General features: G+C 39.9%; 1 protein-coding gene across 3 annotated transcripts in view; it reads right to left on the reverse strand.

Annotated features, from left to right (window-relative positions):
• Window positions 1–27880, reverse strand: part of NFX1 (nuclear transcription factor, X-box binding 1) — a 98185-nt gene that overhangs the window by 36336 nt on the left and 33969 nt on the right. For all 3 annotated transcript variants that reach the window (XR_008435207.1, XM_053967502.1, XM_053967489.1), the window contains 9 exons: window positions 26992–27097; window positions 11267–11338; window positions 9406–9545; window positions 8090–8189; window positions 7751–7968; window positions 6939–7036; window positions 5578–5608; window positions 4352–4434; window positions 3717–3825 (listed from right to left, as the gene is read on the reverse strand). Coding sequence is in view for 2 of the 3 variants with exons in the window: in XM_053967502.1 (XP_053823477.1) it covers window positions 3717–3825; window positions 4352–4434; window positions 5578–5608; window positions 6939–7036; window positions 7751–7968; window positions 8090–8189; window positions 9406–9545; window positions 11267–11338; window positions 26992–27097 (957 nt within the window). In the remaining variant the exon portion in view is untranslated. The remainder of the gene's footprint in view (window positions 1–3716; window positions 3826–4351; window positions 4435–5577; window positions 5609–6938; window positions 7037–7750; window positions 7969–8089; window positions 8190–9405; window positions 9546–11266; window positions 11339–26991; window positions 27098–27880) is intronic.

Genomic DNA, 27880 nt, shown 5'->3' on the forward strand with positions numbered 1-27880 from the left:
GGCTGTCTAATATCCATGCCTGTGGTATTATTTCTGTGCTATCCATGCCTGAAAGGACAGACTCCTTTCCCAGGCACTGGCTGAAACCTTGGGTATTTCCAGAGGCAGATCTCCTCCTACTAGCTATTCAATCCAGCTTTGAAGCAAGCTTGTTAGAAAATTGCACACAGACCTTCATCATTCCATGCGCTGGCACCCAGATCAAGGGGGCCTTATAACTTAGGATCCCATTCGCCAGCTGTTCACACACAGGATACATCAAATCTGGTCTCTCAGTTGCTAGCATAAAGACTATGTGCTCCCATGATGTGCAGCCAAGCCTCCAGCTGCTGGCACTCAAGAACTCTCACACACTGAACAGAGAATGAGATGACAGTGGACATGAGGTGCACAGATCTCTATCAGTTAAGTAAATTGACCAACAGCTTCATTTGTGCAAATGGTGTCTCCATTTCACATGTTTGCTCCATTGTCCACGTATCCACCTTGATTCCTCCCAAATAATCTACCAAATAATTTTTTCCCCATTAAAGTGACTTGAACCTGGCTGGATGCCCTGCGCCCACCAAAGCTGCTCTATCACTCCCATCCACAGGCAGGGGAAAGGTCCTTGAGATAAGGACCAGAAGTCACTCACCAAATGCCATAATGGGCAAAACACAGACACCACTTGGGCATACTGACTGAGTTTATTTCTAATAAAATCAGAGCAGGATACTGAGAAGTAAAATAAATCTTAAAAAACACTTCTCCCCCATCCCTCCCTCTTTCCCAGGCTCCACCTCCTGCCCCCCCAGTGGTGCAGGGGTCAGGGAATAGGGGCAGTTGATCACACATTTTTCCTGTTGCTGCTCAGGGAGAAGAGTCCTTCCCTGCTCCAGAGATGGGTCCCTCCCATGGGGAGCTCTCCATGACTCCAACAGGAGTCCGTCCTGCATGCAACAGTTCTCCACAAACTGCTCCAGTGTAGATCACTGTTCCAAAGGGTGCAGTCCTTCAGGCAGAACCTAGTCCAATGTGGGTTCCCCCAGAGTCACAGGTCCTACCAGGAAACCTGCTCTAGTTCGAGCTCTGCTCTCCACAGGTCTGCAGGTCCCTGCCAGGAGTTTGTTCCATCACAGGACTCCCACCAGTTCACAGCCTCTTTCAGGCATCCACCTGCTCCAGTGTGGGGTTCCTCTGTGAACTGCAGGTAGATCTCTGTACCCCCATTGACCTCCATGGGCTCTAGGGCCACAGCTGCTTCACCATGGTCTTCCCCAACAGTTGCTCTGGTTCAGCGCCTGAGCACCTCCTCCCCCTCCCTCTTCATTGATCTTAAGTGTCTGCATAATTGCCTCCTCTCCTCTCCTCTCTGGATGCAATTAGATCTGTTCAATAATTTTTTTTTCCTTCTTAAATACGTTATCACAGAGGTGTTACTGTTATTCCTCATCAGCTTGACCTTGGCCAGGGGTGAATCCATCCATCTTTAGAACCAGCTAGCACTGACAGCTTTGCACAGAAGCCAATTCTATAGCCCCTTGCTTCCAAACCCTGGGTGCAAAGCCAGTACAGCCACTGGCCCCTCAGCTACATCTGCACCCAAATCTATTATTTTTGCTGTTATTAGTGTGGTTATACCAGCATCACAACTACCAGAGTTCTGCTGGCCTTGAGAAATTCTACTCCCAAAAAGGTTCGCTATACCTCGCTTATCCGATTACTTGTGAAACTCAGACATCTTTCACCCTTTTTGGTGAGGAACAGATGTGAAATTTCCTACCTGAAACTTCTTTCAGCTTTTCAATGATTTTTGTTATGTTCAGAAATTTCTCAGGTCTGGTTATTTTTTTATGATCTGTTCCATCAGTTAAATCTCAGGCCAGATCCTACTAATTTGCCCATGTATTCTGAAGTACAGCAGTTAGTAAAAAAACCCACAATTTTTGTCTAAAGGAGACTAAATTACAATAAATTACAGCAAATAAGAAGGCTAGGGAGAACAAAATGTTATGGGTTAGAAAAAAGTAGAAAGCAAAAGTAGAAAAGATTCATAATGTCCCTGAAAAGGAACGTCCTGTGTAAAGGAAGCATGGGAAAGAGTAGCGCTTTGTAGTTCCTTACTACAGGTCTTGAAACAACCTATAACACTATATGCTTCAAAGCTAAAATCTTCTTTAGTCCAGGAAGATGAAAGACTAGACACCAAGGTCTTTGGAAGACCTGAATGTCAGACAGCTACACTGGTTACTTGCTATTGATAAGAAATGGTAAGTGAAGAATCTTACAATAAGAAGTCCCTTAGTTGCACTAATCAGGATAATGGGGACAGAGTGCAGAGAGGTCTGATCCAAGAGCAGAAATACAGTATCTGAAAGCTTTTTTTTTTTTTAACACACTGTCTCTAATGCTGACATTATTTATTTTCCCCAGGAGATGTATTCCTGTCTTGAAGTAGACTGTGTATTCATAAAGAGACCCTAGCACAAGAAAGGGACCACACTTATCAGCACTGAGGAAATTACACTGGAAAAGTAAAGTACCTGGGAAGCACACAGAGGGTAGATGCACTCTAGTATTGCACCTTGATGTCAGTCGTCACCATTCCTAGCAAAAGCAGTAGTGGAGATGAAAGCAGGGGCAAGAAATCCAATTTAATGATTAGGCAAATGACTTACAGCTGACCATACCATGGCATTTGATACCATGGCTGATATAAACCACCTCCAAAGTGATGGCTAGACAGGTGAATCAGAGTCAAGGATGGCCTGTGGAGTGCTGAGAAGGACTCACCATCAACTACAGGGTCAGAATCATATAGAATCATACAATGTATGCCTCTGTAATCTCAACAAGCAGCATCCAGAGAAAGCAGGTAAGAAATCTTTAAAGATACTGCTTAGCTGATTTACCTCTGGACAGATTCAAATGGGAAATTTCAGGGACACAGAGGTTTAAGCCAAATTACCATAATAACCTGGTTCCTGAAGTATGTAACTGCTTTTTCTGTATTCAGGAAAAAAAAAAAAAAAAAACAGCACAGGCGATTCACCTCTAGATTTTATCACATTCAACAGTGGAGCAATTTACAGTGGAGGCATCCCATTTAACAATGGAGGCAATCCTTCAGTCTCCTTTAATCTGAGAGTGAAATACAATCCTCAAAAATATTGCAGCAATGTGGATAAGTTTAATGACCTTAAATATTAAACCCATGGAATTCAGTGAAGAAAAACAACTGCTCAGAAAAACCCATGCATTCTGACTTGACTAGACCAGAAGTTACTAACAGGACCTCTGAGACATTAAGATCACTATTTTGCTTTGTCAAGAGAAATGTTTGGACACAGAAATATTTATTTTTCTAATGAGAGATGCAGTCAACACACACGTCATATTCATAGGCTATTTAGACAGACTACAATGTTGTTTCAAGCACAGTGAGCTTCAGAGGCTCTAGCACCTTCTCTTTCCCAGGATGTTTACATGAAAAGTTTGTCTCCATAAAATGGAGGTCTTTGACTATGTCCATGTGCACATAATATAGGAGAGACACATGTACTACAGAAGCAAAAGCACTTCAAGCTGTAACCACTATCCTTACAATCTACATCACCTGTCTTTCTCTTTTTCACCAGTTTGAAATCAGATCACATTCACTGCCCAGAGTTAGACAGAGATATTATTGTACTCCTAGAATAAATAACAAGTAAGTATTTTTACACATAACTCACTTGTTTGCCAGCATGTTTGACAACTGCCGCGATGGCAGGGCTCTTCACATCTATGCAGCCCACAGTTGAGTTTACGACCACAAACCAAAGAGCACTTATGTTCTGTGTCCTAAGAGAAGGCAAAAAAGAAAAAGCAGAATTGAACTATAAGCCTTATTGGTTATTTTTTTCTCTTTGAGGTTCAAATCTACTTCTAATAACAGACTGACAAAACTGTATAGTGCAAAAAATAGCTTAGGCCAAATCTATACAGTTTTTCCATCGCTGTATGGATACACAATTTTTAATGAAGATTCTGTTAAGACTTCTGTTACAGACACAACTACAAGGTTTATGCTTCTTCTGTTAAGTAATATGCTTTCCCTCTCCATTCTCCCTGGAATCACTGCATTGACAAAAAGCACCTTTACACTGATTTAACTGCATTTAGGCTGAAATGTGGCTTTACATTTATAATGATACCTATAAAAGGAAACTTGCAAAATAAACACACACACAAACTTTGTGAGCATAACCAACACAGCAAATAAGAGACTAAAGATGCACAAAATTGCAAAGATACAAAAGAAAAAAACAGTGTTAACATCACAACCAAAATTAAACACACAATTTTGTAAAACCACAGGTACACTTACCACACAGCAAACTTCATTACACTTGTGTCGTCCACATGATCTCTTCTTGTTGCATCGCTTGTCACACATGAATGTAATAGCAGCTATTAAAAAAAAACAAACCCAAATTCCTAACTTTTAGGTCTTTGCATATGCTGAGAATAAAACCCTCTGTAATCACAGTATTATGCTAATGCTGTTGCAGGGCATGTCTAAGAGAGACTAACACAGGGTAAGCCAGCAAGCAAACTTTTAAATTACTTGCTCTCCCTCACAATTATCCCCATGTGGGCACTTGCCTTTCTTTAAATAAACCCTTATTCAAAAGGATTTTGGAAAGCAGAATACATGAAGCTAGTTAATTTCCCTTTAACCTTCACAGCATAAACGCCACATAACACTAAGAAAACAGGATATTCTGATACACTGAAGTACCACGAACATCCAATTGGTGGGGCAGTTAAAAGTCAGCTAAAAACAACTACTGCTATATGCTCATGAAACTACTGCTAGCAAAGAACATCCTTATTACCATAAACAGCTAATAAAAGGGAATCACTGCTAGATTCCGTAAGAGCAAAGTCTTCATAGACAAAAAGTCAAATTAGAAAATATGCATATTACTCCCTTATGTATCCTGTAAATAAATACCTCAGTAGACAGGGGTCAATCAAGTAAAGATTTCACTGAGGGGAATTTTGAGATGCTACATCCAGAATATCAAGAAGTATCAAATGGGAACTCTCTGCCATGGTCAGCTGCAAAGACCAGCTGCAATTTCACCAGTGTGAAGTAGAATCAAAGCTTGTATTTCCCCAGAAACATAGGCATCAGAGCAAAACTATTACACTGAATCTAAGTTGTGCAAGTTGACCAAAAGTTATACAGGATGATGGGAAAGTAGGAGGGGGATGGCAACCTATTGAATATGGCAGGTGGCGTAAGAAACTGTTCAAAATAAAACAGATGTTATCTGAAATCTTTGAGATCAAATGTGAAGAAGTCTTTCCTTATGTAAAAGATGAAAGAAAACTAAAGATGTTTATATTTCAAACATTTTCCCAAACATAGCAGCATGACCAGTACCATGAACAAGCAGCAGAAATCACCAACTTGGCATGGAAGCACAGATAAAAGATGCAGTACAGATCAGCTATTTGCCAACTTTGTCAATCAAACCCCGAATTACTATGAGCTGTGATAATTTTTAAACAATTTTACATTATATATGTATCATTATCTTGTACCTTTATTTCTGAGAAGAGTACATGGGATTTCCTAGGAAACAAACAAACAGCCATTAGATTAAAATAAATGAAACAACTGAAGCATAGTTATCTAGAAAACACTTGGTCACATGAAAGAAGCAGCATACTCAGTTTCCATGTATATAACACATCTGTATACAAAAGTGAAATAAAAACTGGAAAAAAAATCCTCAAATCTTTTAACACAATATTTTTTCATTAAAGTTTCAATACCAATTTTAAAAAAATGTAGTTTTGTATTCTCTACTTAAGTCAGCAGAATTAAGTGTCACTGTAAACTGAGAGAATCAGGCTTGTCCCAAGAAACCAGAAATCTGTGTAATGGAAACCAGTAGAGCTCTCCCAGAGAATACTGATAGGAGTGCATAAATTTGTGCTTTGACCAACTGTCCCAAAAACGCAAGTCTGATGGAAGAAAGGAAGAAGCCTAATGTTATGATCTACAAAGTTATCCCTAAAGATCTCAACATGAAAATAAAATGTGATGGATGAAAATAATGTTGACATTTGAACCATTCACCACAACTTTATATTCTAAGCTGTCATTTCTGAGCATCACATTTTTCATAATTGATTTAAATTATCACTCTTTTTAAAAAAGCATCTTTCTGGTGCGTGAGAAACTTCATAAACTAAACCCAAAACATCACTACATTATTTCAAGATTCAAAATGCAATCTGAAGCCTTCTACCCCATAACTACCTTCAGCAAACTTCTAGGAGAAAATGGTTCCAACCTCTAGCAAACACTCAGTCATTTCTATGCACCTACAGACTTATATATTCAGAAGCCACCTCTATTTGCAGATGATATATAACAGGTCAAAAAAGACAAAGCTTCTGTGATAGTAGCCAAAAATTTCAAAGCTTTACAGAAAATAGCATGGTTTAAAAATATAATTACTAAATAACAATAGCTGAGGACCTGCAGAATCACTATATAAATGTACAAAGAAAAAGAATCAGTAACAATGTAGTCTCTACTAAAACGTCTACAAGGAGACTACAAGCTATTACTGTCAAGTTTTAATTAGGCTGCCTTTCTTCTCTCAGTTTACTCTTGCAACACTACCAATTCCTTATGCTACAAAAATACTCCAGAAAATAGGATTTTGCAGAATGTTTACACTAATAGAACTCTGTTCAAACTCTGCCAAAATACTTTAAAACTTGCCTTCATAGTAAAAAGCATGTATAAACTAGATACCATCTATCAGTTAGTATACAACGTAGGTTCTTGCAACTCAGGAGCACAGTACTTCTTTATGGTTCTTCAGTTCCTTCTTCTCCACAGCTTTAAAAAGCAGCAAAGATTCCTGTTTTTGTGGTTACACACTCACCTTTTTTTTGAAGCCACACCTACAATAAATATTTGATGTGTGAGAACATGGTCCACAGTCTCCTTCGTGGCAAAGGCTTTCACATGTATGAATGAACTCTAGCAAAATGAAAATATAAATATTAAGAAAAAAAAATCTATGACCCGTAACGTCATATTTATTAGGCACATCACTGGTCAACAACACTAAGCTAATGCACAGCTGGGGTTTATTTCCTTATTTTAAAGCATTATTATGAACACACAGCCAGACAGCAGGCTCTACAGTGGTTTTTACACTAATTTTGATTAGAACTCAAAGTTGCTAATAAAATATTAATTTGTTGAAATTAAATATTTAAAGACCACTTTTTGTTTTGCTTTCAGAACTATTGATATCAAAAGGGTTAATCTGAGAACAAAGACTTCATTTGTGTACTTTTAACAAAGAAACAGGTGTGCCCTGATTCCAGAGCAAGGAATGAGGGAAGATAAAGGGACTAGGGGAGTAAATACATCCGGCTTAGGAATGCAACCACAGCCAAAATAAGACCATAAAAAGACTAAGCCAGGAGGAGAGTTTTACGGCAATTATAATATTATGAGATTTCTGCAAATTGTGAAGCATATGTATGTAATTTAAGTATATAAGCAACGTGCTTGCAGAGAATCAGAAAGCGCAATTCTAGGTGAAGCTATCCCACCTGCAGCTGGTACCTCAAAAAAGAATGCCTGCTTCTTAATGCTGCATTGGTGTTCAGGAGTTCTATTCACCTGACTTCTGGTGACACTATGAGACACTTTAAATACTCTGATACAGAAATTTTTAATTACCATAGCTACCACAAGAAAGAGGTTTGCCACATGTTTTTCCACACGATGGGATAGGATCTGTGCAAATTTTACGCTCAACACATCCTAGTTCCAGTAACTTGCTGAGAGGAGTCTGACCACAGGGACAACGATACACAACTTGTGGAAGTCGTGGACAGAGCTGGCAAGGCTGAGGATGACATACTTGCTTACAGTTGTGCCTCCCACAATTTAATTTTCTGGAAAAAAAAATCAAAGAAACAAAATAGAAAACAAGAAAAAATTAAAAGGGAATTATCTAAGTCATTGTGAATAGAATGACCTTCATCTTTTTAAAAGTGTACGTCATAGTGATCTTACTTGCCACACATATTCTGACATGAGAAACTCCCAAAACCATCAGAGAATTCTTCCTTTGATCCACACAATACTTCTTTAAAGTTGCTTCCACAATAACACACTGAAAGAAAGCAATATTCCACAGAAAACAATACAAGAGAGTATCAGTGACAAAACATCTCCAGGAAGTATAAAAAGGTAAAAGGTGAAAAATTGTTACAGTCAATTTTTAGAAGCATAAAGAAGTTGCTCCTCTTTAGATTTATTTCATCAATGAAAGATTTTTGTCCTACAGAAGTTGGAATTCTAGCATTACTTGTTTTGATAAAGTGGTACTATGTGCACAAAAAGTTTATTTATTAAAGCAGTATACATAACAAGTTATTTATTACCTTAAAAATGAGAAAATTAACTTGCAATTTTCTGTATAAACTGTCCTATAAAGTTATTTATATACTGGCATACATTCTCAGTCAATTTAATTTCCATTCAAGGTTTAGAAAATTTTAATAGAAATCATGAGAAGCTTGTTGAATTGTACTTTCCTGTGGCACTAGAGTCCCTAGGAGGGCAAGGATAGGGTGGATTCAATCTGCACAGGGAACTTCAGCCAATGTCATTCACTCTAAATGCAGATGGTATCATTGGCCAGAGAGCTGGATGGGGCTAAGACCTCAACGAATCACATGTGTAATTGGAGCTCCTATAAAAGGAGCTGGAGGAATAAACTCCAGGCTGTTTGTCACAAGAACTCTGGAGTATGAGTCTCTGACCTACACCCCCCATTCACGTTACACTTTCCTATACCTTCTTCTACTTTTCTTTCATTTACTGTCTAATTAATTCTTATAATTATAGTAAAAAAATCAGTGGGATCAGAGGATAATTCACGTAAGAAAGGATTAGTTAGTCCAAGCCCTTACCTAAAGCACAGTCAGCAATGAGATCAGACCACATTACTCAAGTGTTTTATTCAGTTGGTCTTGAAAATCCCAAGAAAAGAGGTTTCCCTTACAGCTAAGTTACAAGGAATGTAAGTTCATTGGCGCAATTGTCTCTTATTCCTCACACATGCATAACCCCATCTCTGTCTTCTTAAATTACTTATTAGCTAATGAAAAGCCACTACTCAGCCCTCTCAAGATAAGGAAGTCCAGTATCACCAGCCTGTCCTAATAAGGCAAATGCTCCAACAGCCTAATCATCATGGCAGGATTCCAGCAACAGATTTTGGTTGTGTTAAGTAAAAATTGGAATTTGCCTCTTGGTACTGATCTTCTCCACCCTCTTGTTCTCATTGTATGGGGTGGATATCTGTAAAGCATTTCAGTACTTACCTTGCTGTACTGTTAACTGGCAAGGTGAACATTTTCCTGCGTGGCACACTTGAGTACAGCTGTGCTTTCCACAGTTTAAAGTATTTCCACATACATTAGAACAATGAATTTTTGTTGATTGACCACAGCGAACTGAATGACTGTAGAGAAATGACATCATACCCTGTCAGCTACCTGACATCTATACAGTATTTAATAAAAAGGGAAATACATTTTCAGTAAAATGCCAAAATCCTCAAAAGGCAGCATAATTTATTAATGAAAGCTTTTAGGAAATAACACCCCTAGTTTTACCCTTGCTTCCCCTCTTCCACCTCACTAAAGTAAAACACCTGTAACAGTAGTAAGTCTACAGATTTTTTCCTGAAGAAAATGGGGGAAAACAACCCAAGTTGACACTAAAATTTGAACTAATACATGAACTCATGTATGCATTGTCAGACAATACAGACATCTTTCTGAAGACTTAAACAATCCTAAATCCATTGAACACAATGAAGATAGGGATATGGGCCTTAACAGTGGGTCAGATGTCTATGAAAACAACTAAGTTTTTAATTAAATTGTAAAAAAATGCAACAAAATAAATTCTCCTGTTTTTCCAACTCTGGATGGCTCATATAATGGCTGTAAAATATGTACTTGAAATAGTAAACATCCTTAAAGTTGGTAATGCTTAAAACATCCTTAAAGTTGGTAAAGTTTAAAACATCCTTAAGTTGGTAATGCCATGCTATACACCCTGGATGCTTATACAGTACATATGAAATGCTATTTTGAAGCAGGTTTTAAGTATCAAATGTACTATTACAAAAATCAGCAATCTGGTGAAGTAATCTGACAACTGGAAAAAAAAATAAAACAAAGTTGTTGCATCTATTAAACTTTTAAATAAAAGAAGTCAGAAAAAACAACAAAAAACAAACAAAACAAAACAACACAAAGAAAATAAAACAAAAAAACCTAAACAATAAAAGGAAGTAATATTACCATGGAAGATAAAATTCAGTAATCTACAAACATTTTTCTGCTGAAGACAAAGTGCTTTTATCTACAAATACTGCCATAGAAATTGCAGTACCTTCTTCTGAAAAATTAAGATTGTATAATATTGCATTCAAACTCTGAGCAATAATTGCAAAAAAATGAGAAATCTTTTTTCCAGAGCAAGAATGTAACACTGAAATCAGTTTATGGTTTTTTTTGGTTCTGTAAACAAGCTCAGGCAATTTATTACACAGATTCAGTTCTATGTAACTAGAAAAAGGTACTCTAAAGATTCAGGCCAACTGATTATGAGCGATCACACATAGTATAGGCAGTACCATATTGCTATTGGCAATGACACTATATGCACCAAACATGCAAGGAAAAGATAGCTTTCAAGTCTAGAATACACTATAGACTTCTCTATACAGTTTCTGAGAAAAGCACATTATTTTTGAAATTATTATTTCTGAAATTAATTAAGACCTCATTTCATTCAGACAGAAAAAATGTGAACCTTTTTCTATTAAATTCTCGGAGTCTTCTAGCAAATAAAATGAATAAATACTAGTATGAGATTTCACAATCAACTTACAGACTGCTCTAACAATTCAGCTACATTTATTATAAATTGAGAAGTTTTTTTTGTTATTTTTACTTTCTTGAAAAATTAAAAGTAACTGCATTTTTTCAAAATATAAAATTCTCCAAATCATTTTAACCACAAATTCAAGTTACAGCTCAGATTAAACTTTGTTCAGCATATTTTTAATAAATTATAAGAAAGAAAAAAATTAGTATATAAAGTTTTAAATTTTTCTTTTGTTTTTTTATAATAACTAAACTTTTATTTGCATAGTAGAAGCATTCCTACCTTGTTTGTCCACATTCACATGTTTTTGTCACAAAGGCTGGGCATGAAGGGCACGGTCCTGGGTGGCACAGACTTAGAAGTAAGTCAATAAAACAAAGTTAACTTTAGCTTTATTACAATCCCAGAGACACAATCCACCACAACCCAATGTCAGTGCATTATCAGAACATTATACAGGACTCCTACACTCAGTCCTGCCGGGTATGAAAGCAGTCTTATCACAAGAAAAAAAAATTTGATTATTATAATTGCATCACTCTCAAAGACCACTAACGTTGAAGGAAAAACTGTATTCCTGCTGCTGTATCAATAGTACTACTAAAAAAACAATTCTGCTACCGACACATTTGATATTTTGCATTTCACCAGCAAACCAGCATCAACTCAACTGTGTTCATTACTGGTAACACCCAAAACAATCATCTTATGTCCAAACCATTAACATATTTATTTCTTCAGTGATCTTAAATACAACAGAGATAAAAACTTCTCTAATAATTTCTTCTTTTGAGCTAGTGGCTTTATCTTTGAACTCAGCACTTCTAGTGCCACCAGTAAGAGGTGCTGCTCCTCTTCAACACATGGGAGACACAGCAAGTCTCCCTCAGGTTTTTTCTCACTATCAAGGGCAATTTCCTGTGAGTGTCATCAATTCCAGTCCTTTACATATCAGAACTTACCTCCTACTTCAAGAAACACTAGATGTTCCCTATCCCCATGTAAGACCTTAGTTGGGTACAGACAAGCCCAGGTTTGTGAAATTATACTTAACTGTCTTGTCTGCACTCTTCCTTAGACAGCTCCCAGTTCCCTTCATTTGCAAGAACAGCAGCTCTCATTTGGAGCAATTATTACTGGCCAGGATTGACCAACAGACATCCTAGTCAAAAGAAAAAACTCAGAAACATCAGAAAACCCCATAAACACAGACTACCCAGTTACATGGTCACTACTGAATTCCTCAAGGACAGTAACTATACAAGAACTAATTAGTACATCAGTTACTACAGCCATACACAACATAGTTGAGTCATGCCTCCAGCTTGTCAACAGTGGTCTGGCTTCCCTTCTTCTTCTACCATCCCCCTAGCTGACAATAAGGTCTAATCTATCACTCAACCTATACCAGCTCTAACAGTAAAGCCAAGCAATTACACAATAAACCAATTCAAAACAATGAAAAATCCTCCATCACATAAAGTACATCCAAAAAACAAACCACCAAAACCACCATAACTGTTGTAGTGTGTTTTGTTTAAATTCATGTCTGCCCCCTGTTCCCCTCCTTAATTCCCTCCTCTCCCAAGCTGCCAATCTTCCCAAGGCCTTCCCTAACCCCCTCCACTCCAAGTTATCAGTCCTCCCCTTCCCCACCCCTTTTCCCAGAATGTTCCTTGTCAATCCTCCCTATCCCTACCCCTTATTCCAGAGAGTTCTATGTCTGTCTTGTTGTACTCAATACCCCATTTGTTACTTTGTGTTATTCCCCTCCCTTGTTTTCCCTGATAGGTTTGTAAACTATTTGCCCCACCTTAGACTCCTCCCTTACCACATCCTCATTGGTTCATTTTCCTAGACCACGCCTCCTAAGTTACTGTATAAAATTTCTGTTCACCCCCCTGAATCTTATCTTGGGGCTCCATCTTGTCCATCCGATAAATACACTCTGGTTTACCCAAAGACCCGTGTCGTCTTCATCTGTCCCTGCGCCGAACCTGCTGATAACTGGGATTGCAGAGCTCACAGGGGGACGGTCGCGCCCCTGGCCCGCCACCGCCCAGCATGACCTGCTTGTGCTGCAACACATAAGCCTCCATCTTTTGATAGGTGAGTTTTATGACACAGTGAAGAGTTGAAAAAGCACCAGAGCAGGCACAAGGAAATGGAGAAAAAAAGAAAAACTGGATGGATATACAGTAAAGCAGGAAGAAAACTAAACCACTGAATTAATTAAAACTGTATTGTGGAACTTCAGACGAGAATTAAATGCATTCAGCAACGTACAAGAAAACCTATCTTACAAGAAGACCTCTTGTAAAAGGACTGCACTGTATGTTGCACTGTCTTGACTTCAATTCTCACAGATCCATGTAGGATTCTAAAGGCTGGGTGCCAACTTATGAACTTAGGAATCAGATTAAAGTAAATATAAATTCAAAAAACTATGATCTAGGTCATAACTTGGAAAAGTGAGAAGGCATATCATCTTCAAAAATCTTGTCATGTTAAGTTTTTTACCTGGCGTATTATTTCTCTCAACACTCTCATATACAAGCAGTGCTAATATTTCTTCCATAACCCCACTCCTGGCACACTTTCTGATGATACTGTATCACACAACAGCAATTTATATTGATCACAAATATTTTAAAGTTGTAAGTACCAGTAGTAATAGATTGCAGTCTTATAGCAAGACTCCTTTTGTTAGAACAGTATCAGACAATTAGTTTTCAGACATCTCAAAGTTTTGACAATATAGGTTTCTGAGACAGTTTTCTGACCTTTTGTTAATAAGAACAGAAGAAGTCTAGTAATGCAAAAACTAATGCTTTGAAATCAAACTTCTGACTTTTGAAATAAGTATTCCTTACACATCCCTACAAATACCATGTCTCTGGTACAATTTAGTTTAGACAGAAGCTACAGTATGACTACAGTTCTAGGACATACTTGATCCATACAACAACAATTAAGATTGAAATTCAAATTTTATTCAGCACAGATACATGCATAGGAAGTGCAGAAAACGCTCCTTAGATGATAAAGATAGGTGATACCTTTAGAGTTTTAGTCCTGGTTTAGGGGATTAAGCAAAAAACTAAGTTAAATGACTTGACAATTTTGCAAACTGAACTCAAAAAGGCTGAAGACTTCAGTATTAACTTCTGTTTGGTGAACACAGAGGTTTTTTTTAACTGAACCTTCATTATCTATCATTAGCATGGAGGATTATTTTGCAGTTTACTGCTGCTGCTCTAGAGAACTGGCATAGAAGAAAAGTTGTGAAGATAGATACACCTAGATAGAGGAAAAATTAAACTTCCATTTGCCTGACAGTGAAAATATTAGATACTGTAACAGGACAAAAAAAGGGACTTCTACTGCTGTAGAGAAGATTACAGCACCGAAGATCTATGAAGGAAATCCAGCTAGTAAAATTTAAATCAATAGAGAGATGTGGGAAATGGATTTGTAGAGAGTTCTCAGGGCCTGACAGAAGGCCCACACAGTACGCATCTGTATACAAACTTTGAGATAAGAAATGTTGACTTAGAAATGCCATGGAACAGGACAGATATTGTTGAGAGAGAAATGGAGCTAGAAAAAAAAAAGTTTCAAAGGATGGCCTTGCAAATAAGACCAGATACTTTGGAGAAATAGAACTATGAAAGATGCCTTGTACTAGGACCCATGAGGGGTAGTTTTAGATGATTGGCTTTAAGGCATCTACAGCATGGTGTGACAAAAAGCTGATAGGCCAAGAAATGCTAATGTAATTAGGAAATAGTTGGCTTCTGATTGTGATGGCGTGAATTATGACATCTGTATTGTCTCACCCTTCTCATGAGACTGAAAATGGCATAAAAGTTTTTAAAATGCCTCGCAGTTGCCCCATCTCTGGGTCAGAAAAAGGGTGTTGTCCAACAGAGGGAAAATTTCATGTACTGCCTTTGTAATGCTCTCTTTCAAATGCTCTCAAGGCCTTGCATAGTTTCAGCTGCAGGGAGAACTTCAGAGCCTTAAAAGAAGTTTTGCTTTTTTTTAAGAAGTTTATTATCAGGAACATTTTATTGAAGGTTAAGCTAGATGTTTCTTTGATGTAGAACCTAACACTGTAAAATAAATTTCAGTGTTTTTAAACTAAAAATGTGAAGAGAACTCACCTTGAGAAGTGTTATGCAGGCCACAGCACAACACCAGCAAAAGGTCAGCAAAGCATTCCTCTTTCAAACAGCTGCTTACCTGTTCCTCAGCTCTGCCAAATCAGCTGTTTATATAAATGGTTACTATTTCAATAAATCTGAGTAAATATTACTAATCCAGTTGATGTGCTCAGGCCTGAGCAGTAGGCCTAAACCAGAGCTGACCTATCAGATGGATCCCAAGCACTGTGTGACTACTGATACCATCAGTATTATTTAGCTAAAAATAGATGACCAAGAGATTATATCCACTGTTTAACACCAAAACACCTGCTTTAGAAACTTTCACATAACCTTCTGTAGTTATCTGCAAGAAATGTATCATTTTAAGAAATCCTCCCAACTAACATGAATAGAGGCTAACAGAGGGTATTTTAGGGGAAAACCCCCCCAGCCAAGGCATGGGCTCTGGCTAAACCCTGGTCCTGGCTGGTCAGCAAGTGTGCCATCAGATTCAGATGTTTCTCTGCTAAAAATATAATCAAGTCACTTTGACTTGCTGATTTGGGCCTATAAAAGCTGGGACCCACTTTCGGGGCAAATTTGGAGACCTCACCTACAGATGGACTCACCATGTAGGAAATTCCTAATTGCTGGGAAGGGTTCTCCTGGTCCTCACTGTGAAATAGAGCTTCCCAGCAACTGCGGACTCTGGGTGAGGGTAAAGTATTTAGGCAATTGATGATGCATCTACCTTTCTCAATCACTATCCTTTCTCTCGTATAGCAATGACTACGTGCAATACCTTGCTTATTTTTGCTTGTTGCTACAGCCAAGCATGTAGTTTTATTGAATGTATAATTTTACTTTTGTATTACCTTAATATTAATTGTAAAATAAGAAGACCATTCTTTCCATTGGTATCTGTGTCCTTTAAATCACCCCTGTCAATTGGCAGTGTAAATTACCTTTACTTACTTTCACCAAAATGGGGTATGGTGTTGAAAAGGAAAAACAAAACAGCTTTTAGAATATCTGCAAACAAAATCACAGTTCTGGTTCAAACCTTATCACTTTATGGGAACATGTGGGAAGAGGGGAAAATGGCACACAGCAAATCCACAATCCAAAGAAATAAATGCTTGCAAGAAAAAGTTCTGAGATCATCTAAACTTAATCAAGAATCATGAAATAGATTCCTGCCCCAGACAGCAACATCTAACCTTGAGCATTCTCTCTTGAAGAAAATCTCTGCCCAGACATATATCATGATCCAGACTTATCATCTGCATTCAAATAATAGAGCCCTGCATCTCTTAACTCCACCACTGATACAGCAAGAGGGAACGAAGTTCGTACTTGCTTTTTGATACAGCAGAAGATGGCTGCCTGTGATCTCACAGACATCAAAGATTCCTGTATGGGAAAAAGAATTGTCCAAAACATAATGATTGTCCAAAACTGATGAAAGTGCATTCCTCTCCAGTTCACTATCATAAGTTAGAGAGTGTCAAGAACATCCATTATCTTGAGATCTGCATGCCTATTGTTGCCTTACCTCCAGGACTGGGTAATCTCATCATGGTTTTATTCATGTGAAACATAAAGGTGAATGATAACATTTTTAAATATGCTACAACTGGTCACAAATTTGGACTCAATTTCACAGCTTTTATGCAGATCAGACATTTAGAGACTAAGAATTTGTAGCACCCCAATGTCACAGTATTGTCACTACTGTCATGTATGTATGTGATAATTTGTGCAAATTAAAATATTCTTATAAAAGTTTCTAAGGAAAACTAAAATACAAAATGCACAAGACAGCGATGGGGATTGCAACACTGGGTCGAAGCCACCTGGACAAAAGAGGGAGGGCTTCATTTGCAAGCTAATAGACGTGGCCAGCCCGGTGATGGATCATCCATCAAGGTGGTCCGAGGAACGCTGGACCAGTGACGCAATAAGTAACTGAGATCGAGATAACCAGAACCATCAGGAAGATACATCTGAATACCAAACTCTGGCAACACGATCACGGGTGATCATCACGCTCTGGATGGGTTTTGTTCCACTTGCCACAGTGAAAGAACTCCACGTGAATGGATACAGCCCAGAAAAGAAGAAAGGGACTTTTGCCCCAGGCAAGAAAAAATGTATAAAAATTGCTCGGACAGGACAGTTGGGGTGGAGCATAGGAGAGACCCTCTGCCAGAGTGGTTGAACCTGTGTCTCACCCAGTGCCGATCCCGGGCTCGGCACTGTCCTCTTTTGTGGCTGGCTCAGATAGAATTTGATCCTTACAATAATTTTTTTTTTCCCTTTTTTAATTTGGCTGAGTCAATTTTTACCTATAACAATCTTGGTGAGCCCAACGTGATCTGATTTGGGCCATCCAAGGGCTCCCTGTCCTCAGTCGGGGAGGCACCCCACTGATTTCAGCGGCTGGACGGGATCAGGAAACCTGCGGAACCAATCAGACCCCAAACTAAAAGCCAAAGGAAAATCCACAATCAGAAAGGGATAAAAACGGGCCTAGAGCTCTCAGGAACTCGGAGCAGAATCTCCGAGGCCGCAGTTAGTTTTCTCACTTGTAAAAATCTACGTGCAAGAAGAATCCGTGCAGGAAAAAGAACCGTAAGTATCGCGTGGTTGGGTGGGGGGTGATTGAGCATGTCTGTCCGATGTGACGTCGTCACAGAGCAAGTGCGGACCCCACAATCGCAGTTTCACTATCACACGAGGGAAGTGGTCGGTCGCAGGGGAAGCATACGGAATCGGGTAAACTCATTTGACACATAAAGCCTGCAACTCGGGGAGTTCAGGGGTTCGATCATGGGCAGACCGGGGAGGGAGGGTACGTTCTCGGGTGTTTGAGAACTGGTAAACCTCTCCGATCCAGGACTTTTGAAGTCCGGGGAAAAGGTAAGAGAGCTCACCACCAGTCATAGGTCCACGGAACAGTTCGCTGTGTGACTGATAGGCTGGTAACATTCAATTGAGACAGGGTAAGACCACGGTATCAACCAGGACTGATTTAAGGATTTCGGTTAAGGAATTAAGATAAGCAAGTTCGTTTAAAGTATGGGACAGAAAAGAATAAAATCCAAGGAAAATGCCAGGGAAAACCTGGAAAGGGGCAGCGGGACTGTTTGCCAGAAATCCCAAGGAGAAGCCCGTTGGGGTGGATGTTGGAGCATTGGGAGGACTGCCCTGAGAGACGGAGGAAATCTAAAGAGAAGATGATTCATTACTCTGTAGAGGTATGGGGAAACATGGAAATTGGGAAATATCAGTTTTGGCCCACATTTGGCACATTCGATGCAAGGATGTGTCAGGCATTATATGATAGTGTATATGAAGAAAGAGGGCCGGGTGGGGGAGGAGTTGGACTATGCCAGATTGTGGGAATATGCTGGTGCTTGGCTATTCCCAGTCCAAACTCAGGGCAGTAAAACAAACCCGGGTGAGATCTGGGAGCCCTTGGACAACCTTCCACCCCCATACCTAAACCAGGTCCAGGCCCCAGTGCCTGCACCAGCGGGGCATCACGTGGCGTGACAGTGCTGGGATGGCGCAGCATCTCTGAGTGGAGGCGGGCAAGGATGGTCGGCCCTCGTGGCCGAGGCCGGGGTGGCTGAGCGGTGGCAGAGCCAGGGTTTTCCCTCGACCTCCAGCAACGGCGCAGGTGGCTGCTGGTCCGCGGCTCGGCCGCGGTGCAGGGGGGCCAGCACTGCTGCCGACAACAGGTTGGAAAGAAAGGGGCGGCGCAGCTCAGAGGGAGAGGCAGGGCCCACCCAATCTTTCCTAGTCGGGGTTTCTTTTCAGATCACGGCGGCACTGCGGAGGTGCGGGCAGCGGCAGGGAGGCTGCGGCACATGTTCCCATATACTTGCAGTTGCACAGTGAACGCAGGCTGCAAGGGAGCGCAGCGGCCCCTGGCTGGCGCTGCCTGGGTAAAAGCGAGTCAGTGCTAGTAGGCAGTGTGGGAGGGTGGAGCGGCTCCCAGCCCCACTGTCAGAGGAGACCATGTAGACATTGGTAAGGGGGGTGAGCCATGGTTTGTGTTTTTGCTGTAGATGGGCCAACGCCGCAGACATGGCATGTGAGTGACAGGCAGAGAAACAGGAAGGATCAAAGTGAGACAGCTTCTACTGTGGGGCAGCACCGATCTCCAATGCTGTAAGTAGCTCTGAATGGCAGAACTTTCTTAGTAATTGTTTGCTGCATATTAACTTCTGGAGGTGCCCCATGTGACCAAAGTGTTGTCATGGGGGGGTGGGGGAACCAGGAGGAGAGTAATTGAGCAGGCCTGATGTGTGAATAAAGGTGTTAATGTGACTGTTAAGATAATGTAGACAGAGGACCCAACAGGGTGAGGAAATGGAATTATGCATTTTAGAATTTTAGAGCATGCTGATTCAGTTGTGAACAGAGTAAATCTTACACAAGGAACAAGTGAAGTTCTAATTGCTATGGAGTCAGGTGTATATGGGTTCACCAGGGAATATGAGGCCTTGTTTTGGGTGTTTCTCTGTTGTGACTAGGTGTGTAACACAGCACTCAGAAATTGTGAAGGAATGCTTGTTGAAAGGTATGAGGGGAGCATCGAGGCCTGCAGAAAGTGACAGACCATCTTTTGAGTTTACATCTGTCATGCAAGAGCAGAACCTTTCTAGCTGCTAAAGTGGAAATGCATATGGTTTGGTGTGAGAGTGCTGGTGGAAAACCCCCCAGGAAATAACAACTGTAAGGTGTAATTGGTTTCAGTGGCTGAATTGTTGGAGAGCAGGGATCAGGCGGTCATGCCAGGGACAGAGGAAGTTAATGCGTTGTTAGACAGGGCTTAGCAATCATGGTAGGGGCAGAAGCCAGCTAGACTCAGTAGGCCACAGTTAGCCAGGGGGTATCCAAGCTAAAGACAGCTATTGCAAACTTGGTAGAAACTGACTTTAGAGATGAACTAAGGGTGTGCGCATCGCTACAGTAAATTAGGAGGCTGAAAAATAGTATCCTGTAAACAGAATGTTAGTGGATGTAAGATGGGCAAGTACAACCCTATCTAATAGAGATAGTAGAGTACCCCTTGGGGCTCACCTTAAGTGGAGGAAGTCCCTGCTGCCCCAGCCAACATGGTAAGTAAAGCTTATAAAGATCAAGGTATTTCCCAGGCACAGTATACAGAATGAAGAAATACCTATTGTTAAAAAGTTACAACAAATAACTCAGATTTTGGGAATAAAATGGGAGGGTCCTTTCTAGGCACTGGAACTGCAAACCGGACCCGGAGACAAGATTAGATCCATACCAACAGAACCAAGGATCCGAAAGAGAACTTCAGGAGTGGACAACAACATCAGGACCGAGTGATACAGAAACTATTAGTCAGGGAAGGGGTGGGGATGAATTGGGAGGACCCAAATGATCCCAGAAATGAACACAGAATTACACCCAACTGGGAAGTGAAGCCAAGCTTATATCAGTGGTTTCAAATACCACTTGGACAGACTCTGAAACTCTCCTTGAGGAGGAATATTGCCACTGCAAACAGGGGGGTCCGGGCTATTTCGGACAAAAAACCCAGGTATTCTGGCTTTGGCTTGTGATCTATACAAAAGAGAGGATGAATTACAACCTCAATCAGTGCCCTATAAAATACCCTGTTTAGTCCACCCAAATACTGGGCACGCCAGTTGGGTTAAATGTAGATGTTTAAATTGTGAGAAGAATTGGTATTGTAGCTCACACAAATGGCGCTCTCATTGTAGGAGATGCCGAGCGCTACATAGATCACTTACCCAGGCAGAACTTGAGGCAACTGAAATAATAACTGTGTTTTGTGGGTGGGAATTACTATTACCAGAAGGATGGGAAAAACCTGAGGACAAATGGGAAGCCACAGTTAAAGAATGTAAAAACCAATTTGCCTGGAAATTAACTAAGAGAAAGTAACAGAGTTCACAAAAGGTGAACAACACAATTAAAAATAATATCATTAATACGGGAATGAGCCAAGGGGGCCACACCCCTGCATAATGTCAAGATGTAACTACTATCCATTTGTATATTTGTACCCCTTAAGTGTGAATGTTGTGAGAGAGGTCTGAATGGTACACAACTGGAGGGGTATTTGGCCCAGTAGATTGTATGATAAGCACCTATCAGCCGAAGCACATTAGACTAAGCATATTTTGGATTTCGTTACAAAACTGGGGATTACAGAATGCTGTTCCCAGGGATGGGAAAATTGATTTGTTTACCAAACTCAAACCATTGAGTTCCAGAGATTAAATAAAGTACCCTGCAGTAATGGGACCTTCAAGCTGTCCAGGTGAAAAAACCTTAAAAGGCGAGTTGCAGCTCGGGACAGAGATAGGACCCTAAAAGGATTCTGCTGCTGCCGTGAAGATTATAATTTTCCCCAGCCGCTGGCTGCAACCCAGTGGGCGTGGGCAGAGGCAGAGAGATATATCTGTGGGTTACCCTAATGAGTCTGAACTCAGCTGCCTGCCTGACAATGAGCCTGAGTCCGAAAAATCCGCCCAAGATTAAGGGGCAGGACACCAGCCAAGGGACCCACAGTGACAAAACTATATTTTGAGATGTGAATTGGCCAGAGACAAAACATGCAACCCCAGGAGACGAAATCCAAGGGCAAGCAGTCTAAAGTGTCTTCACTTTACAGGGAGGGCGTGGTACCCATTTTTGTAACCAGACTGTATGGGTTGGGGGAAAAATGGAATCCTTGTTTGTAGCTCATTTCCAAGCAAATCCCCTGTGCTATGACAACAACCAGTTAGGAATGTGTGTGCGTTGCAGTGTGCAGCTACGCAAATGGACCAAAAAGGCTTTGTGAATTTGAGATGGGAGTTTCTGTTTCCTAAACATAAAGCTGGAGTTTCTATTCTGTATTTTTACGTGTATTCATCCTTCCCCCTGGAGTTATTCCCATTGGATTTTACCTATAATGTATTCACACTGGGCATTGTTCTATTGGTTTCACCTTATCTCTTATTTTCCCCTACAAAACCTGTGTCTGGACCCCTGATCACTGTCACTTGTATGTGCAGCGTTCGAGCAAATACAACCTACTTTGGACTGCACAACAAGTGTCCAATCTCTTGAGTCTCTTTATCCCGGTCTTGATCGCGCTCTCTAAACAGCTCTGTCTGTATCAAACGAACCCACAAAGGTGTGTGTTGCCTCTCTCCGGCTGCTCCCGGAAGCGCCTGGCCAGCGCCCCGGGAAAGAGTAGCCGGGCAAAAACAAGGAAGTCGGAGAGAGAAAAGAACAAAGCAACATGTGTGATGGGGGGGAAAAACCTACTGGGTGGGAAATGTCCTAAAGCATGAAAACAGAATACCTCTAAAAAATAAGCCAATTATCCTGGACCTTTTAGAGGACCAGGATGACAGGGTTTGTTTACAGTATGACAAAATATTCTGCTTCACAAAGGACAAAGAGGGAATGGACCCAGAAAATAAGATGAAACAGGTAATGCAAGAGGTAAAAAGACAGAAGGCTGAGATGAGAAAAAGAGGAGGGAACAGGAAAGGTTGAGAACTCTAAGTGAGCAATATAACCAATTGGAAAAACAATACACAAAATGGGGATTACCTACTTCAGATCAGAATCTATTTGTGGATCTGATGCAGGAAATTGCCACTGAACTAGGGTTGTCAAATTGCTGGATCTGTGGGGGGGCTAAAATCTGCTGAGAAATAGCCTTGGAAGGGCGAGGGTTTGACTCCTGAACAACTACTGTCATTTCATGATCGGTGGCAGGGGTCATATTCCTACCCTGTCTCATCCCGTTTTATAGGGCTCAGTGGTACACTGAGTGGTACAGGGGATGCAAATAGCAGCCTTACCCACAGATCCAGAATCCGCTCTAGGAAAAACAAACCAGGTATCAAAACTGATGACACTGGGAGAGGAAAACATACACTGTAGGGCAGTAGATGCTTTAGCCAGATTGGAAGAACAGATAAAAGGGGAAGGAGAGAGCTACAAACTATATCAATAAATTCCAAGGGAAGATTGGGATAATGAACCTCAAAGTAACTAGAAATTTGAAAAATGGAAATATTAACGTAAAGCATCAGTAAATGAAGTTGTATGGAAGGTGTAGAAAGCATGAATTAAATTGTTCATATAGAAGGGGAGGGATTGTCATGTATGTATGTGATAATTTGTGCAAATTAAAATATTCTTATAAAAGTTTCTAAGGAAAACTAAAATATAAAATGCACAAGACAGCGATGGGGATTGCAACACTGGGTCGAAGCCACCTGGACAAAAGAGGGAGGGCTTCATTTGCAAGCTAATAGACGTGGCCAGCCCGGTGATGGATCATCCATCAAGGTGGTCCGAGCTGGACCAATGACAAACACGCAATAAGTAACTGAGATCGAGATAACCAGAACCATCAGGAAGATACATCTGAATACCAAACTCTGGGAACATGATCATCACTCTCAGGATGGGTTTTGTTCCACTTGCCACAGTGAAAGAACTCCACATGAATGGGTACAGCCCAGAAAAGAAGAAAGGGACTTTTGCCCCAGGCAAGAAAAAATGTATAAAAATTGCTCGGACAGGACAGTTGGGGTGGAGCATAGGAGAGACCCTCTGCCAGAGTGGTTGAACCTGTGTCTCACCCAGTGCCGATCCCGGGCTCGGCACTGTCCTCTTTTGTGGCTGGATAAAAAAAATTTTTTTTTTCTTTTTTTAATTTGGCTGAGTCCATTTTTACCTATAACACTACTCTTCAGAAGACTTGCCAGAAGAGAATGCCAAAGACTGAACCTCTGCTGTAGACTAGGACAGGAAAGAAGAGAAGAACATATGCTTCCAAGCCCTATAGCAAAGTTTGTCAGGCAACAAATTTCAGTCAGGGAGTTCTCAAAATGGTTAAGAAGTCTGCTTATTTCTGATTGGGCAAAAGATATGTCCATGAACATATGCCTCTCCTGAGATGGAGGCCTGCAGCTGGTCTCCAAGAGAATCAGTGTTCTGTTCAGGGCATCAGCTACCTCAAGTGTTAGTATGAAAGTTGAAAGTAAATTAAGAAAACAGCCATGACACTTAAATGAAACAAAATGTAAATCTGCATGCATAAATACATAATGCATAAATATAAATTAAATCTAATATCAAAAAGAAATCTAAATAACATTTTCATGTATGGGAAACAAGTATTAAAGAATTATTCTGACATTCAACAAAATGTTGAAATATATTTGAAACAGAACACATTAAATACAAAGTTCAGAGTTAAGTTCTACTAAAGTTCCAAGCTTTAGCAAATCTTGGGAAAAGACAACAATCTATTTGTTGGAATGACTGAAGTTTCTGACCAAGAGCAGGAACAACTGCTTCTATCAAAAATTTCCAAAACCAGAAATATGAACAGATGTTAAGGACCAACTTCCATGGAAATTGAAGCTAGATACAATAGGAACAACATATAATCTGTGTTTCTGACAAGAAGGCATATTTATACATTGAAAAAAATAATATAATGGTGTTAATCTTATCAGTGCAACTACACTACTAAAAAAAAAATCTAATGTAAAAAATCCAAAATTGAAAACAGAGATGCCCTCCTGTAGTGGTTAGGATTTGTTAATTTAAGATTTTCCCAATTTTAAAATTTTTCAACCAATGAGTTGATGAGTGTGGTGGGCTTCAGTGTTGGCTAATTACCAGTGCACTCATTTCCTGCTGTTAGACAGGATTAGGAGAAAGGTAAAGTAGGTTCAAATCCTTTAAAAGGGTATAAAGAAAATTTTATTTAAAGTAACTAAAAGGAAAAAAGTAGTAAGAATCAGAACAAACCTTTCAGAACACTTCTTCTTCCACAACCTTTTCTTTCCCACTGATAATGTAAAGAAACAAAACTTAAAATTTCTAGTTAGTTTACTACCTCTAAAATAGTCTTTCTTTAGTTCATTAAGGGAGAGAAGTCCCTCTTGTTAAGGTTATAGAAGCTTCTTCACAAGAGGAAAAAAACAGTTCTTCACGAATAACAAGTGCCCAGAGAACCCTGCTATCGTTAAGTCCTTCCCATTTCCACAAGCCTTCCCACAGCTTGTCAATGGGCCATGTTGACTTATGGGGTATTGTTTTAAAGATGAGTTGTTCAAAGGTAGAAGTTCTCATTATTTATCTCTAAAATAATCTTCATCCCTGGGAACAGAGATCTTCTCCTGGCGGCACAGGTTTACTCTTCTTTTGCTGTTCAAACTTCTTATGGCATTACAGCTACTTTAACATCTGTTTATTTTGGCATGGATGTTTTTACTCAATATCTGTAATTTGAACACTTTAATCTCCCCACAGTTTCCTGTGTTATAAGAAAAAAGAGGTTCTTTTCCATAGCTTACAAGAAGATTTCAGCCTCTAAGATCAAGGCATCTGGGACTTAACTTCTTCCTCACTGACCATGATGTTTTCATGTTGTTCTTTTACACGCTTGCATCTTGTTCCATTCTCTCACTCGAGGGAGGATTAAAGCATTGAAAGGGTTAACATCCCACCTGGAGCTACGGTGCGGTGCAGGAGCTGTAATTAAGGAAGCAGCTCGGAATGAATCAGCCAGGCTAGAACTCAGCAGGAGCAGCACCGCGGGGGTGGGGGTGGCTTCTCTTTCCCCCTGCCCGCTGGCTGCGGGCAGCTTCCACGGGAGTAAAATCCCGGCACCAGCCCGGGGCTGCTCCTGGGGCCCGGCGGGCTCAGCTGGGCTGGGTGGTGGGGGGAGGGGGTAGTAGGCAGTCAGATGTTAGCAAGGCAGGCTCCATCCAGCCCTGCAGCACCCCCTCTCCCTGCCCGGGCCGCCTGCCCTGCCTCGAGCAGGCGCCCGGGTAATGGGGGCTCAACCCTGCGGCAGGGCCGACCGGCCCGGCCTCGTAGCAGGGGCCGCCCAGCTGTGTTACCTCCCACCTAACCGGAAGGGAAACAAAACGTTCCCGGGTTTCTTTGGTCTTTAACATGTGTCTTTCACAGAATTGGCTCAACAGACTGTCAGTTACACAAAAAGCTTTCGCCTCACTTCCCTAATTTTCCTCGCATTCTAAACCACGACACCTCCTTTGCCTCTCTTCACTGAATTATACTAATAAAATGTTAGCAAAACCAATCTGAGTTACAAATACTGATTAAAATTTCCATGAGAGATTCTGGTTAAACTATCTGATGGTCTCAGCAAATAAAAAAAAAGTACAAATGATCTTTTATCCTCAACAATTTGCAAGCCAAATAAAAAAAAAAAAAAGAAACAAAGGAAAGAAGTGGTCTTCCAGTTTAAACAAGTAACATTGATCTCAAATTAAGATATTCAAACCCTTTTATATGAATAACAGCACCTGAAAAATCTGGTGGACCACTGCACATGTTCAGTTACTTTCAGACACTATTATTTCTTTTCTTCAATGAAAATTCTTGAAACCAAGTCAGATAGCTGCTTCAGTTCCTAAAACATGATAGAAATGCTGCTACAACTATAGTAGACATCCTGTTCATGCTCTCATATGAACTCACTTTAGACATACCAACACAAAAAGCTTTCAGGCTTTTCATTTCTTTCAGGCTTCAGCTGAACTATAAACCTCTATTTGCAGGTTCTAAATCTCTAAGCATATCCTCGAGTCAAAAAATAAGCCAATACAATCTTCAGAAATTTTCTCTAATTTTTTCAGTGTTCATATAATAAACATTTATATATATATATATATATATATATATATATATATATATATATATATGCATAAATTTATATATGTGCTTATATATATGTTTATATGTGTGTATATAATATATGTTTTATATATGTTTATATTTATAGAACAAACATTTACTTACATGTTGCAAAGATGCGGACAGTCTAAACACTGCCTCTTCTTTCCACAAAGTTCCCCACAGCTATGTGGAATTTCATTTCTATTCCATTCAGGATTGTGCACCTTACCTAAACCATGTCAAAGACAAAAAGGTATTTATTGCTTTGAATACCAGACTGCATTTGTGAAAAATAGCATACCAAGAGAAAAAGTGGTACTTTAAATACTGGCAAGTAGTCTTCTTTGACAAAAAAATTACAGAAATGTTTATGTTATCCTGTACTGATACATACTCAGCTTCTTTAAAAGAATATACCATTGGAATAGCAAGTTCCAGAATATTCTTTCCTTCTGTACTCCCAATCAGCAGACATGCAGGTAGCTGATACATTAAATGAAACTGATAAAATACATGAAAACTAAAAGCCCTGTGCAGTTGGTCAGGCTGAATTAAATGAGTGGGCAAATTATAAAAGTCACTTCTATAAAAAGAAGCAGACTCTACATTAATCAAAATATAAAAGGTTGATGAATTTTGATGAATGAAGTCTTAAACAAGCTTCAAGTATTCTGTATTTCAGATAAGAACTAAACCATATTTTCATTAATCTGAGATATTATCATCAAATCTTATAGATCTAAGTGCATGACATGGTCATCAGGGTTAAGGTTAATTGCCATCATTAACACTCTCTTGGCTTTCTGCAAGAGAGGAATTAAATTAACAGTGAAGCAACTGAGCCAATGTTGCAAATTTGAGTTGTGATAATCAAAAGCAGCAAAAAAATATTTTTGATGACACAGTTACATAATTTTAATTTTTAAAATATACCTCTGTATATTCTACAGTATTAAGTTAGAAAAATATGAATAAACATTACAGATAGCATTTATTTACCTGAGTTTCAATT

The sequence above is a fragment of the Vidua chalybeata genome, chromosome 1 (assembly GCF_026979565.1).
Source record: "Vidua chalybeata isolate OUT-0048 chromosome 1, bVidCha1 merged haplotype, whole genome shotgun sequence".
In the NCBI taxonomy this organism is placed as follows: Eukaryota; Metazoa; Chordata; class Aves; order Passeriformes; family Viduidae; genus Vidua; species Vidua chalybeata.